Source organism: Sardina pilchardus, chromosome 3 (genome assembly GCF_963854185.1).
Source record: "Sardina pilchardus chromosome 3, fSarPil1.1, whole genome shotgun sequence".
Lineage (NCBI taxonomy): Eukaryota > Metazoa > Chordata > Actinopteri > Clupeiformes > Clupeidae > Sardina > Sardina pilchardus.
Window position 1 is genome coordinate 20,407,367 of NC_084996.1, and position 20,937 is coordinate 20,428,303.

General features: G+C 45.0%; 1 protein-coding gene across 2 annotated transcripts in view; it reads left to right on the forward strand.

Moving 5' to 3' along the window:
- The window catches only part of LOC134077004 (alpha-tectorin-like), a 61,929-nt gene extending 56,569 nt beyond the window's left edge, over window positions 1–5,360 (forward strand). For both annotated transcript variants that reach the window (XM_062532340.1, XM_062532341.1), the window contains 7 exons: window positions 452–571; window positions 671–855; window positions 1,130–1,290; window positions 1,444–1,689; window positions 2,686–2,848; window positions 3,050–3,152; window positions 4,470–5,360. In XM_062532340.1, coding sequence (XP_062388324.1) covers window positions 452–571; window positions 671–855; window positions 1,130–1,290; window positions 1,444–1,689; window positions 2,686–2,848; window positions 3,050–3,152; window positions 4,470–4,585 — 1,094 coding nt within the window. In that variant the 3' untranslated portion in view covers window positions 4,586–5,360. The remainder of the gene's footprint in view (window positions 1–451; window positions 572–670; window positions 856–1,129; window positions 1,291–1,443; window positions 1,690–2,685; window positions 2,849–3,049; window positions 3,153–4,469) is intronic.
- Window positions 5,361–20,937: the final 15,577 nt, after the last annotated feature.

Consider the following 20,937-nt stretch of genomic DNA (forward strand, 5'->3'; position numbering starts at 1 on the left):
AAGAGCAAAGGGAATGTTATTTTTTTTTACTCTGGCCTTTATGGGGTATGTATTGGCAGACAGTCTCGGTAACTAACTGTTATCGTCGACACCCGCACGCACGTTTGTCTGCCAGTCAGACTCTGCTAACCTGCTTTGACACTCTCGCGTCCCGTGCGTGTAGCGTTTTCAGCCAATCAAATCACGGCGTGCCTTGTAGGCCTACTGTCGTGCTGGCCGTCGGAACGCAAAAATAAGTTCGCGGAAATATTGGGGGGGGACAATTTTGTCATCTTAAAATATTGAATGGGACTAGTCCCATGCGTCCCCCCCTAAACCTACGCCAGTGGATATTGCATTAAAGATCAGGCATGTGAGCCTGTGATCATGTAAGCACATAATTGCCCATGGCTTTGTGTAATTACTTGATTTTGCAATTAAGCAACATGTGTCATCATGCATTCTTGAACAGCTGCAGTTGACCCTTGTGAAGAGCTGGACTGCACTGAGGATGAGTGGTGTGGCCAGAAGGATGGAGTCTGTGGCTGCTTCTGCAATGAGGATCACCCGAGACCTCATCCTGAGTGCTATGGTAAGGTTTCATAAGATCTATTAATGCTGCTGATGTTGACATGGCATGTTAAACAGAAGTGTTTTAAATGTCATTATATTCCTCCACCCTCTCTCTCAGACTCTCAGGAGTTCTGTTCCAGCAGCACAGGCACCATGTCTTTGTCTCGCTGCCAGCTGTTTGAGGCAGGCTTCTTGGCTGACTCCCTCCGCCTCAATGACCCCAGCTGCAACGGCACACTCCAAGATGGCAGAGTGGAGTTCCTCTTCGACAATGACAACCACATTTGTGGAACCTCACTAAGGGTACAACAGCTTTGCCCTCATTTGAATGCAACACTGTCATTAATTTTATCCAAAAGAATAATTACTGATCTTGGTGATAGTCAGTACAATAAGCAATTACATACAGAGCTCTTCTTTGGTGTAGAATTATCTTTAGGTATTGTTCTGTGAGCAAAGCCAAAAGACCTTTATACCTCTGGAAGTTCTCCAAAGAACAGTCTAAATATCATATTCGACAGAACATCATAGTTGTCACGGACATTTACCCCTGTGTGTGCTGTGTGTTGGCCAACAGAGTAACAACACCCACTTCATCTATGAGAACTCCATCCATGGGGAGGCCAACTCAGCTAGCGGTCCCATCAGCAGAGAGAGACAGATAAACCTGCTCTTCAGCTGTGTCTACCCCCTCACACAGACCCTCTCCATGAATATAGAAATCAACCCACTGGAGAGGTTTGTTCTTCCCTCTATCACTCCATGTTCATGCTTTACTTCATGTTAGTTTGCAGTGCCTTACCGCAGTGACCAAACACAATCATAAGACTTCGTATGAACTGAATTCATCTAGTCATCATCATAGTCATCTATATGTGTTTGTTTCTTCAGCCGTATCACTAAGAAGCTACCAGGAGGGGAAGGAAGCTACCATGTCCGTATGATTCCCTATGAAGATGCAGGATTCTCCCATGCGTTCTCTGGGAGAGTGAATGTGAGAGTGAATCAGCAGATCTACGTGGCTGTTCAAGTGGATGGAGTAGATAGCCGCCAGATCGCCATAGTGATCGACTCCTGCTGGGCCACTCCTGTCAATCAGCCAAACTACCACATCCGATGGGACCTCATCAGAAATGAGTAAGAAATGAAGTCCTATAACACACCTACTGCTAGACTCACCTGCTCTTCACCCTACTACCAGAATATCACCTGTTCTTTACCCTAATACCAGACTACCACCTACTGTTTGCCGTACTATAACGTAACAGACTAGTAGTAGTAGGGGTGAATTGGCAAAAAAAGGGATGATTTGATACTATTGCGATATTTGGGCCACAATACGATATTATTACGATTCTTGACATATTGAGATACAACAAGTAATGCAATTCGATTCTCCGATATATTGCTATTCACGTCTCCCATATTATTCAAAGGCATTACAAAAAATGAGGAAAATAACATGGTGCATGTGAACGTCCTTACTATTCGGTTTTGTTGAAACCGAAATACACCCACATTTTCGTGAAAGTGAAAGAAGACGGAGCGCTTTTAAACGTGAGGCCATTTTTGTTTGAAATTGCAGTTGAATGCACAACGAAACGCTACAACAAGTTGCACCTTGTGGCCATAATAAGCAATTTAATGTTATCAGAGTAAACCCTGAGTAAACTCGACTCGAATAAAAGTAAAATAGATAATCGAATTCTATAATTAAGTATTGCGATACTTTGAGCTTCTAGTATCGATATGCGTGCATAAAATATTGCGATACTGAACAGAATTGATTTTTTCCCCCACCACTAAAAAGTAGTCAGACTGAGGTTCAATCCCTGAACCCACGGTGTGATTATGTGGACAAAAGCACCTGCTGAATACCAGTCAACTACTACCTGTTATTTTCCGTACTACCAGACTATCACACCTGTAAATTAATAAGGTCCCTGCAAGCACATGTGCTTAAATCTCATCATAAATTACTCGGACGACGCTCTTAACACAAACCCTGCAGCTTATAAATTATAGGCATTGATATTACAGAAAGGATTCCTAATTTGTCTTCCTCCCCTTTTCCAACCCAGAACACATAAGGCTTGCTGTTGTCATCACTTGGATGTGTGTCTGTCTCTGTAGGTGTGCTAACCCCAATGACAACACAGTGGAGCTGGTGGAGAATGGGGTCAGCACAACAGGCCGATTCTCCTTCAGGATGTTCACCTTCCATGCAAACTCCTCCAAGGTTTACCTGCACTGCAGCATCCACTTGTGCTTGATGGCAAACAATGACTGCACAGCTGTAAGTTCAACACATGCAAACCACAGCAGGGGGAAATTGTAGTAGTGGCAGCATAGTGACTAAGGAGCTGAAAACCCCACCAATTACCGTATTTAGCTCTTAAACAAAAGTTTGAAGCTGTTAACTACCATAAATAGACCCTAAGTTGTAAAAAGGACATATTCTGAGCTGGTCCAGCAACATCTATCTTCCTGTTTACAGCACTGTTACCCAGGTTACCATCAGAGGCATCGTCGTTCTGTTGATTTCCATGACAGCGCCTCCATCTCTCTGGGGCCTCTGGTTTTGGCCAATGGCAATGAAGGTAAACAAAGATGATTCAACACTGACTGATTGTTGTCCTTCCTTTACTGTATTTTTTGTACTCTTTGTTCCAAATGTAATTCAGCAATGCCTGATGACATTTTGAAAGTGGGTGGGACAGGTCATCGATTCTGGTACATTTTAACAGGTTGTTAGGATACTTCTATCTAACAAAGTAAAGCTTTTGGTTCAATGACTAATTCAGAACGAGCTTTAATAACCTCATAATAGGCCTGGTTAGCCTTGCATGCAGTTGCAATATCTGTTAAATTAATTTCTTTTGTGTTTTGAATGCAGGCCCGGAGTGGCTAATTGGGAGCTTCGGGAGGTTTCCATTAACGTTTTTGGCCAGTCTGAATGTCGTGAACTTAAAGATTGTTTCCGAAGCTCATTTGCTGCGCCGTTGTGGCATTTCAGCAGCCTAGGCAGTGCAGTTGCAGTCCCTTATCCGCAGTTTCCCAAATATAAATCACTCACAAAAGCTATTCATTAATATTATCAGTGTTTTATTGACACAGATTTAACGTTACCTAGCGCCGCTGTAATCAAAACAAGAAGGCTTCCGCAAGTGTTTTAAGCTAGGCCTATGTGTAGACCAGAGGAAGAACATCCCGGGTTCAGAAAGTAAAACTCCTGCCAAGTATTTGATCCAACCATTTAGTAAACCAGCTCATCCTAATTAGCTGCCAGGTAGATCAGATAATTAGTGACATCACCTGTGTTAAGTGCACAGGTAGAAAGAATATATGGAAGGACTTTTACTCACTGGAACCAGGAATGTCCACCTCTGGTGTAGCCTCTTCCAGCGGTTAGCTAGAATTTGACCGCTCATTTGTCCATGTGTGTGAGCGTACATGCGTGCTGTGAGGAGCAAGTAGCAAAGAAAACCTGAGATTGAGATGGAGTTTCATTGTAGCATTGTAATCAAGTAGAATGGATTTGACGTCGGAGATATTACGAACAGTTTTAAAACAGCACTGATTTTTTGCATGGCAAAAGTGGGGGGAGGGGGTAAAAACTAACAATTATAAAAAGAGGGTGGGACACATTCAACCTCGTATAATGGCTCAGACGCCCATGCCTTTAACAGTATGTTTACCATCATTGTGACACTAGTTTTGCTGTTGTTTCAGTATGTCAGATTGTTCACCTTAAAGCAATTGTCTCTGTTATCGATACCCAAAGTTTTCACTTCACACTGCTCTGTTACTGAATGCCTCCTCAACTGGAATAGGCCACCAGAAAACTGACCTCCTATTAGCAACATTTGATATTCTGCTATCTATCATCTCATTTGTTTTTTTGTTTTTTTTTCCAGAGGGGAGAAACGTGTTTGTCCCGCCACCTGTGAGGGTGTCTAAGGCCTCGGGTCTGACGGCATCTCTGATGGTCCTGCTCCTGTCTGTTCTCCCTGTCAGGGCTCTGCTCATCTAACACACAACACACAGCACAGCTACCCAACAGCTACACAACTTAACACAACACACAGTACAGTTACATTAGAGCTACACAACACAGCACAACAGCACAGCTACCCAACAGCTACACAACACAGTTACACAACAGCTACACAATGCAACGTAACACACAGCACAGCTACACAACCACCTGATCTGACACACACATATTCAAAGATGAAAGGACAATACTTTTACACATCACTGATTTACATCATAGCCCAATATGCGGTTTCATTCAGCTGTGATCTTACTATAGGCATTGTGATTTAAATTTGCTAAGGGGTTTTCTGACACTTTTTACTGGTAAGTTCCTTTCAACATTTGAAGATGTGAAAATACTGTGATGATATATGGGCTTATATGGAGTATTCTAGAACCCTGGGCTTTTTTCAGGATAATTTTGATTGATAGCTTTGATTTTTTTTCCTTGGTTATTAAAAGGGCCATATTTGTATACTACATAAGATGTTTTGTAGGACATGTCTAAGCTATCCAAATTTGACATGTATGTGTATCACTTATATGATTGTAGCGCGGCTCGGATATGCTTGTGTTACGTTCATGCAAGGGGTTATGGGGGAAATGTAGCCTACGGCTAAGATTCTAGTTAAGCAGCCTGTTGTCATAAGATAGTTGACGGGTACGCATTATATAGGTGTACTAGACTAGTCAGCTGATGTGTTGTGGGATAAGGGGTTTATGTTACGGGATGCCACCCATGTTGTGGGATATAGCCACGGGGATCTTAAACAGGCCACTTCCATATAATGTCATTCTTCATGTTCATCTGGTAATAAACATTTCCTAACAGAGTAATTCTTGCCTCGTCACATGATGTAATAAAATACTTTTCTCATATCCTCCTGTAGATTTTTTGAAGTAAACATGATTCTCCAATTCGTTACGAACACAGACCTGTGCGCGTGTGTGTGTGTGTGTGTGTAATCTTGGAGTTTTGCTGTGTGTAAGAATTGTTGACATGTGTGAGGAGTGTTGTTCATGTGTATTTGTAGTGTTGATGTGTGGAGGTTTGCTCTGTATCTGAAGTGTGGATGTGTGCATGGAGGTACATCAGATCAGAAAACTTAACTGAACAAGATCCAGGCGAGGTTGACCGACCCAGAGGGAGACCAGGATGGCATGGAAACAGGCATGGGGAAACAAAGGAGAGGGATGCCAGGAGCTGCGGAGAGAACACTTCCAAGGAAGTCATCCTAGAGAGTGGCAACATGTCAGGAACATGTCTCCAAATATTATAAGACACAAGAACCACAACGTAGTATAGTTTTTAGCAACGACTCCCGGCGCCAAGAGGAGAGAGTGCCCTGAGAGGAATTCTCCCCTCTCCAAAACATTCTCTGAGCTCTCCAACACAAAGAGGTTCTTTTTATTAAGCAAAGCAGAGTACAAAGCAGAGCAAAACAAGTCAGCATGACCTTCGGTCGAAACCTCCCTAAATTCATCCTTTTGCTCATCCCCAGTTTCTTATCTTTGCAGGTGCATAGCTTTCCTGTGAGGCACCTCTATGTTTCTGTGAATAACTTTGAACACACATACAGTATATGAAACTGTGGATCATAACTTTGACACACACAAGTGAAGTTAACCATGATAATATATAAACGTCTTTGTCACAGCCTTAAGTCGTTCCTCCTTTGTACCGTATATAATTACTTCAGTTTTTTCTTTGTTCAGTTGAAGAAAATGTTGAGACATGTACTGTAGGTGTTGATTTGTTCTATACACTGACACAGAGAATCAAGGGGACCATAGTCGTTTGGCAACAGAGCTAAGTAGATTTGTGTGTCTTCTACATAGCTATGCTATGAAATCAAATTACTGTATTTTGGATGATTTGTCCAAGTGAAAGCATATAGAGGTTGAATAATAGTGGCCCCAAGATCGACCCCTGGGGAACACCACAGGTGAAGGACGTTGGTGTTGAGATAACGATGGCAACAAAGAAGCTTCTTTCTTGTGGATATGATTTGAGCCAGTTGATAACTATGCCTGTATGCCCAGTGTTCTAGTCTGTGTAATAAAATATTGTGATCAACAGTGTCAAATGCTGCACTATAGGGTCCAGTAGCACTAGGACTGATGTTTTAGGACTGATGCTGACTGTGTCGAGACATTGAGACTTAATCAGGGCTGTTTCAGTGCTGTGATTTGCCCGAAAACCAGGCTGAAAGTCATCAAAAATACCCATTTGATGTTAGGAACTACTAAAGACTACTTTTTCAATCATTTTGCCAATAAAAGGTAGATTGGATATGGGCCGGTAATCGTTTAACATGGAGGCATCCAGGTTATTCTTCTTGAGCAGTGGCTTTACAACAGCTATTTTTAGTGACTTAGGAAAAGTGCCAGACAGCAGTGATGCATTTACAATGTGAAGGACATCTACGGCTTTAAGGTGGAAAACAGTTTTGAATAAATTTGTTGAAAGAGTGTCTAAGCCACATGTGGAGGTGGTGAGATTCTGTACCGTTTTTTTCAAGTGTTTCGTAGTCTATGAACTCTGACATCAAGTTACAGTAAGTTTCTCTCTATTTGTAGATGGATGTTCCGGGTGTTGAATTAGTAATTTAGCAGATATGTTGAGTCTGATTTTGTCGATTTTACCTTTAAGAAAAAGATGAAAACTCATTGCATTTATTAGTTGAGAGAAGTTCAGGCGCTAATTGTAAGGGAGGATTTGTTATCTTATCGACAGTGGAAAATAAAACACGAGTGTTATTTGATCTGATACTGGTGATGATGTTAGAAAAGAAAGATTGTCTTGCTTTGCATATTTCAGAGTTATATGTGCGGAGAATCTCTTTATGTATTTCATAGTGGATCTGGAGTTTGTATTTATGCAAGTTTGTATTGACGCCATTTTCTTTCAGTCTACCTACACTCTCTTTTTAGGAGTTTAACTGCTGGATTTTGCTTCCATGGTGCTTCCAAAAGGTTGTTGATATCACACAAAAGCAAACATACATACTGAAGGTTCTATTCTCCTCATGGCTGACAAGCAAAAACTGTGCCTGTCATAGACTCCCAATACCAGTCTATAGACCTCTGAGTTTTGCCTACAAAGGGGACCCAAAGTTGCCATTTTTTGCCCATATAAGGAGATAGGGTTCTAAGCAAAGTTCAGGGTGACGGGCTCTCTGCATGCCAGCTGAAGTGGGCTGCAGACGTTTTGCAGGGAGATGACTCTGCAAATCTATGACTGCACTAGACAGTAAAGTGGCAGTAAAGTGGGCGGACTGAAACAAACCTAACAGCCGTGCCCTCTGATGTTCCAAAGCACCATGCAGATTTGTGAGCAGAGCAATGTTGCAAACTGGTACAGTACATCTACTAAGACGAATTAGGTTTCAACTAACTGTTGATTGTCACCAACAAACTGCTGCAATTTATGTGACCTACATTTTCCAGAGCATCTTTTTTTAAAGTGTCAAGTCGCTTGACTTATTAACAAAGGAGACTTTCCTGGATTAGCAGGCTGCAGTATACATCTGCAACCAAGCATGGGAACATGTGTGTGAAATATAAGGGAGGAGAGTCACAGAGAACTAAGTTTTAGTTGCCACTACATTTTTGTTGTCCTGAGAAAAAGATGCAAACGCAATCAATATTAATCATGCCAAAGGATTGTTGATATCAGACAAATGCAAACATACCAAAGGTTCCATTCTCCTCATGGCTAACAAGTAAAAACTGTCCTTTATAGACTCCCAATACCTGTCTACTGACCTCTGAGTTTTGTTTGGGTCAACAAAGAGGACCCAAAGTTGCCATGTTTTGCCCATATAAGGAGATAAGGTTCTAATTGAAGTTCAGGGTGAAGGGCTCACTGCATGCCAGTTGAATACGGCTGAAGAGGTTTTGCAGGGAGATCACTCTGCAAATCTATGGCTGCACTAGACATCACTAGTGGGCGGACTGAATAAAGACTAACAGCCGTGCCCTCTGATATTCCAAAGCACCATGCAGATTTGTGAGCAGTGCAATGTTGCAAACTGGTACATCAACTAAGACAAGTTAGGTTTCAACTTCTTGAACCAGCATTGTTGATTGTCACCTACCTGCAAACTGCAAGTGGTTCATGTGACCTAAATCCTCCGGAGCATCTTTTCTAAAATGTCAATTTGCTTGGTTCAACAAAAAGGGATTTTCCTGGATTAGCAGGTTTAAATAAATTACAGTATACATCTGCAACCAAGCATGGGTACGTGTGTCTGAAACATGAGGAAGGACAGTCACAGGGAATTAAGTTTTAGTTGCCACTACATTTTTTTTGTCCTGTGAAAAAGATGTTAACTCAATCGACGTTAATCATACCAAAGGGTCATTGATATCAGACAAAAGCAAACATGTACATACTGAAGGTTCCATTCTCTTCATGGCTGAAAAGTAAAAACTGTCCTTTATAGACTCCCAATACCTGTCTACAGACCTCTGAGTTTTGTTTGGGTCAACAAGGAGGACCCAAAGACGCCATGTTTGCCCATATAAGGAGATGTGGTTATAACCGAAGCTGAGGATGACAGGCTCGCTGCATGCCAGTTGAAAACGGCTGAAGAGGTTTTGCAGGGAGATCACTCTGCAAATCTATGACTGCACTAGACATCACTGGAGCAGTAAAGTGGGCGGACTGAAACAAGATTAACACCCGTGCCCTCTGATGTTCCAAAGCACCATGCAGATTTGTGAGCAGTGCAATGCGGCAAACAAATGAAGACAAATTTATTGAAATTCTTGAACCAGGGTCATTCCCCGTCAGTTCAATCAGAGCGCACGCACTTGCGTCTCAAAAAAATCTGAAAAAAGAATACTATGTTACCCAGGAGACACTCTGTTTTTGCACTAGCAGTCCCTCAAAGTTGATCAACATTTTATTGGAGTTCTTGGCTGGGCTCTGTTTAGGCTTACAGAATACATATTTGCTCAACAAAGGCTCTTGATTTTTTTCCCCCTTATTGAGATCAGTAGAAACACTCTCAGAAAAAGCAATGAAGAGAAAATAAAGTCCATCAGGGACTGAACAGCAGACCTTACAAGTTTGAAAAATAATTTTGGATCTCATATTCAGAGCACCCTAACACCTTGTGGGAATATACAAAGTTTTTTTCTTTAATCTGCATTACCTCTTCTTTTTAAAAACACCAATTTGACTTGTCTTATGTGAATCTTTCTTTTTCATTTCCCACCCTAAACATGGACAAAATGCACCAATGAGATCAATATGTTTTGTCCCCACCCTGCAATTTCAGTGATTCAGTGATTTTAGTGGCACTCTATACAAAACATATCTCTCAATAGATCTCAATGCTGCATTTTGCCCATGTTCAGGGTGGGAGATGAAAAAGAAAACAAGTCAAGTTGGTGTTTTTAAAAAGAAGAGTTAATGCAGATTAAAGAAAAAATCTTCATATTATATTCCCACAAGGTGTTAGGGTGCTCTGAATATGAGATCCAAAATCATTTATCAGACTTGTGAGGTCTGCTCTTCAATCCCTAATGGAATTTCTTTTCTCTTCATTGCTTTTTCTGAGGGTGTTTCTACTTATCTTAATAAGAAAAAAAACAAGAGCCTATGTTGAGTAAAAATGTGTCATCTGAAGGCCTAAACAGAGCCCAACCAAGAACTCCAATAACATTTTTATCAACTTTGAGGGACTGCTATGACCATGTAGGATAATCCAGACTACTTGTGGTGATTTTACTGCATACTATTCCTATTTATGCACCAGCCTGCAAAATTAGAGCCACCTACATATTTGACAAATTTGACACCCCCCTCCCCCCGTAAAACTGGCTGTTACTTGAAAAGTATTGATCTTAGCACAAAACATTTTACAGAGTGCCTCCCGGGTAACATAGGTACACATGGTATTTTTTTTCTGATTTTTTTGAGATGCAAGTGTGTGCGCTTTGGTTGAACCGATGTGGACTGACCCACCAGCATTGTTGATTGTCACCTACAAACTGTAAGTGGTTCATGTGACCAAAATCCTCCAGAGCATCTTTTCAAAAATGTCAAGGCGCTTGGTTCAACAAAAGGGGACTTTCCTGGATTAGCAGGTTTAAATTCATTACAGTGTACATCTGCAACCAAGCATGGGAACATTTGTCTGAAACATGAGGGAGGACAGTCACAGGGAATTAAGTTTTAGTTGGCACAACACTTTTGTTTTGCTGAGAAAAAGATTCAAACTCAGTTCTGCACTAGAAGTCACTTTGCTATACTGACTCAGTCTACATTAATCATACCAAAGGATTGTTGATATCAGACAAAAGCAAACATGTACATACTGAAGGCTCCATTCTCCTCATGGCCGACAAGCAAAACCAATGCCTGTCTTAGACTCCCAATACCAGTCTACAGACCTCTGAGGTTTGTTTGGGTCAACAAGGAGGACCCAAAGATGCCATGTTTGCCCATATAAGGAGATGTGGTTATAACCGAAGCTCAGGATGACAGGCTCGCTGCATGCCAGTTGAATACGGCTGAAGAGGTTTTGCAGGGAGATCACTCTGCAAATCTATGACTGCACTAGACATCACTGGAGCAGTAAAGTGGGCGGACTGAAACAAGATTAACACCCGTGCCCTCTGATGTTCCAAAGCACCATGCAGATTTGTGCATGAGCAGTTGAGCAGTGCAATGTTGCAAACTGGTACATCAACTAAAGGCTGGCTTACATTGCACGATTTTGGTCTGTTTTAACAGTCGGCGACTACATTTCCGAAATCACGTTTTTAAGCCCGTCGGAGTCAGTCTTTTTCTAGTTTTGCCGTTACGACAATATCAAAATGTTTGATATTATCGGTAGTCTTTTCAGTCGTGGCTCATGCAAATAGTGACATGAACATTAAAAAACAATAGTGACCTCGCTCGAACACGAAACAGGAAGGGGAAAATAGGTGACAGCTGTAGCCTACAGTATGATTATTTGTTATTTCATTTCTTATAATTTATTAGTCGGCTATTCTACGTGACAGAACAACTCTATATCTGTTAGTGATGTCACACATCAAACAATGCTGCAGAAACGCGGAAAAAAAATGACTTTGATATGAGTAGTTTATCGTATATGAGTTCGTGTTGATATGTAGTGCACAATGGAAATAATTTGAAGGAATCTTGTAGCAGTCTTGTAAACAGTGACCCACAGTCTTTGCAAAATCCTAATCTGAGACTGGCCTGTGACTAGACTGTGACTAGAAACTGGATGAATTGTCTTTAGATGTGAGAGGGTCTGAGACTGTAGTCTTTCAAAAATCTTTTCCAAATCTTTGCAAAGTCTGTCAATGTAAGGTAGGCTTTAGTAACTATACGATCTTTGGCGCCCTTACAAAAATGAAATGGTTAAAGCAAATTGTGGGTGATTGGTGGGAAACAAATGAGTATACTAGAAAATATTGCCAGAAGTTTGCCAGTGTTGGCCGCTAGAGGCAAACTTCCAGCAAAGTTATGGCAACATTGAGAAGTTTGCCAATGTTCACTACTGTTTTCCATTACGCTTAGCCAATAATGCCCAACCGTCCAGTGAACTGGTGACAAATCTAATGTGCACAATAGATATTGCTGCATATTTGCTGCAAAATTTGGTTAAACACAATGTTGGTTTGTTTTTGTTTGCCAGAAACCTAAGTTGCATGTGACAATATGACCTTGCCACAAATTTGCAGCAATTGTTTGACAGAAACCTGAAATGCCTGTAGGGGTGTGTTCCCAACAAAGACACCTGGGTCACATCATGCGAGATGGCAGAGTTTTCCACCTCTGGTCTGGGGTCATGCCAGCAGGTAATGAACACAGGGGTGTGGTGGTGGTGGTGAACATGGCCATACCACATTCTTCTCATATACTGTCATTCATGATGCGTTAGGTTTGTTGTGACAAACTCACCAGATATGTTTTAATAGGGAGATATGATATCAATGTTAGCACTTTTCTCATTGGCAAAACTTGACAATTGCAATGCATTGTTACCACTTCTGGTCTTTAAACAGCCAAACAAGATACTGTACATGTAACTGGGGGCAGCCGTGGCCTACTGGTTAGGGATTCGGGCTTGTAACCTGAGGGTTGCCGGTTCGATCCCCGACCAGTCCACGGCTGAAGTGCCCTTGAGCAAGGCACCTAACCCCTCACTGCTCCCCGCGTGCCGCTGGTTGGGCAGGCAGCTCACTGCTCTGGGTTGTGTGATTCACCTCACTGTGTGTTCACTGTGTGCTGTGTGTTCACTGATTCGGTTAAATTGGGTTAAATGCAGAGAACTGAATACATTTATTCTGATCAGCATGAGATTCATGCCCCAATCAGACTGAAAATACTCAAGTGGCCAATTTAATTGGAATTTCTTTTCTTTTAGAATCTTACTGAACAGCCATATTAATGCTCCACATTCAGATAGAAGAATATTTGTATATGCTTATTACTTGTCTTGTAACTTTAACCTTGCACTGTTGCACTGTTGGACTTATTTGCACTACCAACTTGACACACGTCATACTGGATCACAGTACCAATCCTCATTACACTCATGCACATCTTTATCTTTAGAACTTAGTATTTTACTACTCTTTTGGTCATGTTGATTTGTTGATTCACTTTGTATTATCCTGTTTACATTGTAGTGTATGTTGTGTGTGGTGTCTTAAACATCTGGGACCTTGAATTTCCCCTTGGGGATCAATAAAGTATGTATACTTTTTGCCTGTAGTTAGAGGGTGTGTTTCTGATGTAATCAAGACTGATGATGTGTGTGCATAAGGGCACATCACAAGTTGGATGTTGGAGGAGTTAAAGCAACACTAAAGAGTTTTTCGTACCATAACATAATGTTTCCAAAATCATTTCAGCGGTTCATGAACTTGTAACAGGGTGAACGGCACTTCTGCATTCACTTCGCGGCCCTCTATCGGCTATAACCGCACTATGTAACTTTACCAGATCGGGTAGCGTGCCTGTGGTTCGATGAAATGAGATCTAAGAAACCACAAATTTGACTTGCTTTGATGTCGCAATACATCCTACTGTCATAAAATCATGCAACATGCTCTACCTTGTCTGTGGACGTCATTATTCGGTGGATAAACAAATGGCGTACGTGCAACAGAGGAAAAGTGCTTTAGTGTTGCTTTAATAGCTTTCAGATGAGGTATTGCCAATACACACCTATAAATTGGCTGTGTGTAGAACATGTAAACAGTGTGGGAGGTTTTGTGCAAAAATACAGTATGGTGTAGCATCTGGTGACGGTGTGTAGTGTTTCCCTCTATGGGGGACAGTCTTGACATATTAATAATGTTGTGTATCTATCTCATAACTTTCACAAATGTAGGAATAGAGCTCATTGTCATTATGTTTTTTGAATAAATATTTGTTTATTTGATACATTAAAAGAAATCCTAATATACAGTACTGTATATTTGACATTGTAAAGAAATACGTTTTATTTGGTGTTGCAAAAGTAAATCTGTCCACAGGAAGGACCCTGCTATTGTCAGAGTTCAATTCCAGACCTTTCAGAGGTGTATTCCATTTTAGAGGTGTATTCCATCTGGTCAAAGTTGGCAGACGTTGTGAGTGAGAAGGGCAGATGCAATGATGCATTTCAGGGTAAAAGCTGCATCACTTTATCAATGTGCATAAAGCAAATGAAAGATATTCAGGATATTCATAGGATATTCAGCCCCTAACAGCAAGATATGTCATAAGCTGAGAGACACTAGCGTAACTTCATTATTTTATCTCACATACATACTTAGACTATATCCTTATTTTTTTACAGAGAATAGACATACTTACAGTATGGTATATTACTTGTATTCTTATGTGTAGGCTATATGTGCATGTATGCATATGTGTACAGTGTGTATGTATTATTATTCTGTGCTAATGTTACACTATGATATACATTTGTTTGACTGCTTTGGCAACATAAATGTCTTGTTTGTCATGCCAATAAAGCATCTTTGAATTTGAATTTGAAGAATGACAAGACAATTGTGAAGGATGAAGCTGTGCAGGTGTTTAAACCATGTGACTGGAGAAACAAGTTCAACTCCAAAAGGGAGTTTTACACCATTTCATTGCTCCATTGTATCACCTTAAAGAGGAACTATGCAGGATTGGCGATTTCATCTCTGGTTTCGTTTTCACTCGTTTTATGCTTGCACATTTCTCTGCAGAGCTTCCCCGACAGCTTTAGCATGTATATTTATACATATATAGGCTATATATAAATATTTATTATATGGCTCTCTAGAATGTTGAGGGAGCTCCCATTCACTTTGAATGGGCCTCTCAACGTTCTACCGGTCCGTTATATCTGCATATTGACCGCTCCGAAGGTATAATGACCGCTGCCAATGGCAACGGGTTCACTCCGCTAGTTGTTGCGGAAGCCACGAAACGGTAGCCAAGTCATTGCTAAAGACACATTGAGATAAGTTGATTTTCTCGTTTTGGCAAGTAGCCATATAATAAGCGCGATAATGTATAGAACGCCGGTCATTATCTGAAAATAATTCCCTTCAGTACGAAGCAAAACCCCTCCGCTGCGCGTCGGGGTTCTGTCCGTCCTGTCGGGAATTATTTTCCGATAATGACCGGCGTTCTATACATTATCCCTTACATAAATTGCAAGCGTGGTTCTTCTTGTTCCTTACGCGTCTCTGACTTCCAGATGTAAACAAGGAGCGATTGTCTACTGCAGAAACTGCAAGGTTGCAATAACGGATAGGGACACTGGGGGCGGGAGGAAATATTACTGTTATCGATGAAACTGGTCAGTCAAGCAAAACAACGCGATTTTATGACTATGAAAAAGTTGCATAGGGTCTCTTTAATTAGTCGGTGTGCATGTGTGCGTGTGTGTGTGTGTGTGTGTGTGTGTGTGTGCATGTGTGTGTGCGTGTGTGTGTGTGCATGCCAGTGTATTGTGGGCCTGAACTTAAAGGGGTGTGCTTGTTTTCTAATGTGTTCTGTTTCTGCAGTCTGCCGAATGGAAAATCCCACACAACATAAATCTGAGAGTGGAATGTTGTTCGACTACTACTGTCTACACAGATGACACTGCTTCCAAGAACTTGGTAGGCTTTCAATAAATGCTCTCACTAGATCAACAGATCAACATTTCTACATTCTCATGCGCACCTATTATCACTACCATGCACCTTTATCATGCATCTCCCCTGCAGTAGAGCAGCCTGTTCCCACAGCATAGCTATGCACCTGCTATTGCTATCATCACTGCTATGATGTCGTACCCAGAGGGCTAATAGCCCTGCATCATCGCTGAAAAGCTGCCCACTCAGACCGGACTGCAACATACAGTACCGTTTCTGCAGATTGACATGCATCTGCTTTTTGGCTGATCATTCAATTTGACAGCAACACATCTGCATCAGCATCACTGTCACAATGCCCAGCTTTCCCAGCAGTAGACAGAGCTGGATAAAGTACTCAATTCCAATCACAATTCAACTGTAATGTTTATTTGGTGATTAATAGAGTTTATACCACTGCTTGGTCACATTTCTTATTGTGATGCGCTGTTTAGAACGTGCATTATTTTTCTTTATTATACGGCTCTCTAGAATGTTGAGGGAGCTCCCATTCACTTTGAATGGGCCTCTCAACGTTCTACCGGTCAGTTATTTTTGCATAATGACCGCTCCGAACATAGATATATATAGGATATGTATATATGTCTATGGCTCCGAAGGTATAATGACCGCTGCCAATGGCAACGGGTTCACTCTGCTAGTTGTAGCGGAAGCCACGAAACGGTAGCCAAGTTATTGCTAAAGACACATTGAGATGAGTTTCTTTTCTCGTTTTGGCAAGTAGCCGTATAATAAGCGCGATAATGTATAGAACGCCGGTCATTATTGGAAAATAATTCCCTTCAGGACGAAGCAAAACGTAGGTCACGAATGTAACTATGGATCTGTGAGACCGAGGGATGACCGTCACTACGGTCTAAAAAGGAATGATCACCTTCGTTCTGCCTATCACCGAGACCATATGTCAAAATAGTCATGTCCATGACCTCCGGAAGCAGAACGACTTGCGTTAATAAATAGCAGAGAATGCTCCCGGGTCAGTCTCCTATCCCTGAACGCCTCAGAATGGTCCGAGCGACAAGGATAGTGACGGTCATCCCTCGGTCTCACAGATCCATAGTTACATTCGTAACCTACGATCTGTTTCGACCTCACTCTGACCGTCACTACGGTCTAAAAAGGGATGACACATACCAAAAGGGTCGCGAGGAACCCAGAATCAATGATTAAAACCTCGCTCGGTCACGGACATGAGGGCGGCATCGCCGACTGGAGGCGGGCGAGTGACATCCACCCTGTAAAAACGGGTAAAAGTGCATGGCGTCGACCATGAGGCCGCTGCACAGATATCGTCTGCTGCTACACCCCTAAGGGCAGCCCAAGACGTAGCCATACTCCTGGTAGAGTGAGCCCTCGTACCAGAAGAAACCGGTATTCCCTGCGCCCTGTAAGCAGGGGAAATAACCTCCACCAGCCAATGCGAGAGTCTCTGCTTAGAGAGTGGGAGCCCCTGCCTTGATGCACCGTAACAGATGAAAGCTGAGAGTGCGCTTTCCGCAAGGACTGTGTACGGGCCAGATAGGCCCTTAAGGCCCTGACTGGGCACAGGGTCAGCAACTTGTAGTGCTGTGCCTGTGAGGTGGAAGAAGGCTGGAATTGAGTCACCTCCAGAACCTGGTTAATGGACTGCGGGTTAAGAACCCTTGGCAGGAAAGCTGGATTCGGCCAAATTGACACGCTAGCACCTCCTGCCTGCCACCTAAGGCAGTCGTCACTAACGGAGAGAGCACACAGCTCACAGACACGTGTCGCAGAACAGAGCGCCAAGAGAAAGGCAGTCTTAAGCGACAAGGAACGCAAATCTGCGTCTAAAATAGGCTCATACGGGCCTACAGTAAGTGACGTTAAAACCGTGGGCAGATCCCAGCCCGGTGCCCGCAAAGTGCGACCTGGACGCAACCGGCGGGCTCCCTTCAAGAACTGGCAAACCAAGGGATGCCTACCAAGGGGACCATTGTCCACACCCTGGTGAAAGGCCGAAATGGCCGAAGCATAGACTTTCACGGCACTGGCCGCCTTGCCTTGATCCAATTCGGACTGCAAGAATCGCAAAACTGGTGGCACGGGGCAAGCCGCTGGCTCGAGGCCCATGCCAGCACACCAATCTGAACAGATCCCCCACCTGAGTGCGTAGCAAGCTCTAGTGCATTATTTAGCGTGTCCTGAACAGACACATCTACCCGCTCAACGACGGGCCCTGCAGGGGCCAGACCCACAGACAGAGGGTCCCTGGGTTCGGATGCCAGATCCGCCCGTCTGCCTGTGACAAAAGATCCGCTCTGCATGGCAACTGCCATGGATGACCCTGCAACAGCTGGAGCAGGTCCGGGAACCAAGACCTCGCTGGCCACCGTGGAGCCACCAGCAGGATTGAGTGATGGCCCTCCTGGATCCTCCGGAGAACCTGCGCTATGAGCGGGAGTGGAGGAAAAGCATACAACAAGCCTGTCGGCCATTCTTGTGACAGAGCATCCAGGCCCAAACTGCCCCCCTGCCCTGTGAGGGAGTACCACTCCGGGCAGTGTGTCGTCTCCGCCGATGCAAAGAGATCCACTTGTGCGATCCCGTACCGCATCCAGATCTGGCTGACGACCTCCGCGCTCAATCTCCATTCCCCCGGGAGTGGCCCCGTCCTGGAGAGAATGTCGGCTGCTCTGTTCCCCACACTCGGGATGTGCACTGCCCTCAGTGAAGACAGCCGCGGCCATGCCCAAGTCAGTAAGGCCTCCGCCACCTTGAGGCACCGCTGGGACCTCGTTCCCCCTTGGTGATTGACGTAGTATACCGCCACAGTACTGTCCGTCCTCACGAGAACGTGTTGGTGTTGTAACACTGGCAGGAATCTCTGCAAGGCAAGATGGATGGCCTTCAGGTCGAAGACATTTATGTGCTCCAACGTCCATGGGGGCTGCCACATGCCCCTCACCGTCAGGGACACGTCTGCCGAAATGACCGGTCTCCTGTGGGGAAGGCCCCCAAGTGGGACACCTCTGAGAAAGAACTCCCTGTCCCTCAAAGGGTGCAGGGCTCGAATGCAAGTCCGGGACACACGCAGCATCACCTGCCTGTCGCTCTTCGGGTGAAGACAGAAGGCATTGAACCAGCACAGCAGGGGGCATGCCCTCAGCAGGCCAAGAGGAACTACCACTGCTGCTGCAGACGTCAAACCCAGCAGCTTCTGGACCCTGTGAGCGATCACAAGACCGACCAAACTGAAATGACCCAGCATGCCGAGCAAGCGGCCTGCTCTCCACGGAGTGAGAGACGCCGCCATGCCGACTGAGTCGAGAAGGATACCAAGGAACTTCGCCTGTTGGCGGGGTTGCAGGTTGGCCTTCATGTGGTTGACTGAAGCCCAAGAATTAAATGTGGGCCATCTTGAAGGGCAGCACCTTGAGATAACAATTCAAGGGCCTGAGGTTGAGAAAGGGCCGAAGACCGCCGTCCCTCTCGGGAAGAATAAAAGAACCCAGAAGCAACTCTTGAACCTCTTTGGCAAATACTGACATTAAAAAAGGGTCTCGTAGGACGTTACCTTGACCCCTGAGAACACAGGGGGCAGCGTAGAAATTGCAATCGGCAGCCACGAGCCACCGTGGCTACGACCCAAGGGTCTGGGACAATCCCCTCCCAGGAGGTCCGTGACAACTGGGAAGGACAATTGACGGGCACCCATGGAATGCTATGCGGGAATGCTATGCGGGAATGCTATGCGGGAATGCTATGCGGGACCGCCACCGCGGCCCGCACCCCTACCTGTGCCTCGCCGTTGACCCCCTCTACCCCTGGAATGGGAATATGGGGCCGATCTCTGGTCAGGCGAATGAAATTGCCGGTCACCAGAGGCCTGTGGGATACAACCCCTCGGCCGCGGCCTATAACCGCCTACAGACGGTTGACCAACGCTGACCGTTGAGGCAGGCCTACGGCACACATGCTGGACAGCTTCCCTCGACGCTGCAGCACGTTCAGCGCGGTCGAGCACCTCCTGGGATCCTGGGTGGAAAACATGCCCAGGGACAACTGGGCGATTCAGCAGCTCCTGCTTGATAGGCTCTGGCAGGGAGGTCTGTGCCAGCCAAACCTGCCTGCGGCACAACACCGCGGAACCCATGGCGTCTCCCACATCACGTGTCAGCTGGGTGTGGGATGACAGAGCTGCATCCAGCAGGGCCCTGGCGTCCTGGTCGTCCCGACTCAGCGTCTTGCGAAGCGACGCCAGCGTAATGGCCAGAGCGTTGGCCATCCGGGCCGCTCGTGCTGCTGCATTAAAAGTACGAGTGGCCAGGCGGTCCGTCTTCGCGCACTCCTTACGGGGGCAGCGTGGATTGGGTGACACACCAGTGAGGCCCAGAGATGTCAACGCGGCCATTGACTGCTCGACCGGTGGCATGTCCCCAAGTCCAGTCTCCACGGGGTACGTGGCTGTTGCTAGCTGGCGGCAGCCTGCATTGAACTGCGGGCGCTGCGTCAACTTACCCCATGACGACCTCAGCATTGCCGTGTAGTCAGGCGGCACCGGCACGGGGGGTGGTGGGGTAGCACAAGGGATGCCCTCCCAGATACCTACCATGGGAGCCGGAGCAGGTGTGGGCGCCTCAAGGCCCATGATGTTCGCAGCGCTCAGCACCAGTGACATCAGGGAGCTGACGGGGACCTCTTCCGCCCCCACGGGGCTGTCACCCAGCTCTGTAGAGCCTGTCTGCAGATCTCCCATGAGGTCGTCACCTGTGTGGGGAGCGCAGAGATAGCACATCCGCATTGTCCCATTCCTCCTCCTCACCATGGCTCTCAGGCCTGGATGAGAGGGTGCCCTCCTGGCCAGGGGGCAGGGTGTCTTGAGAAGAGGCCTGGCGATCTACCAGCCGGTCCATCTTCTGTGCCAGAGCCTGGAGAGCAGAGAGGATCTGGAGCGACTCCGCGCTACCACCCTCGGTCGCTGCAGCCGTCGCCAGACGCTCAGCAGGACGCTCAGCCGGACGCTCGGCCAGACGCTTAGCCGGAATGGGTGCAGCTCTCTGGGACGGCCTGTGGGGGGACTCACGCTGTCGGTCCCGCTTGTGAGTGTGCTTACGGCCATGCCACGCTGAAAGGGAGTGGCTGGACAGGGGAACGTCGCCTCTCTCGTCGGCCCTCATGCACGGGGCCGCATATCAGGACGGCCCGGCGTTGTCGCTCACCCCTGGAGAG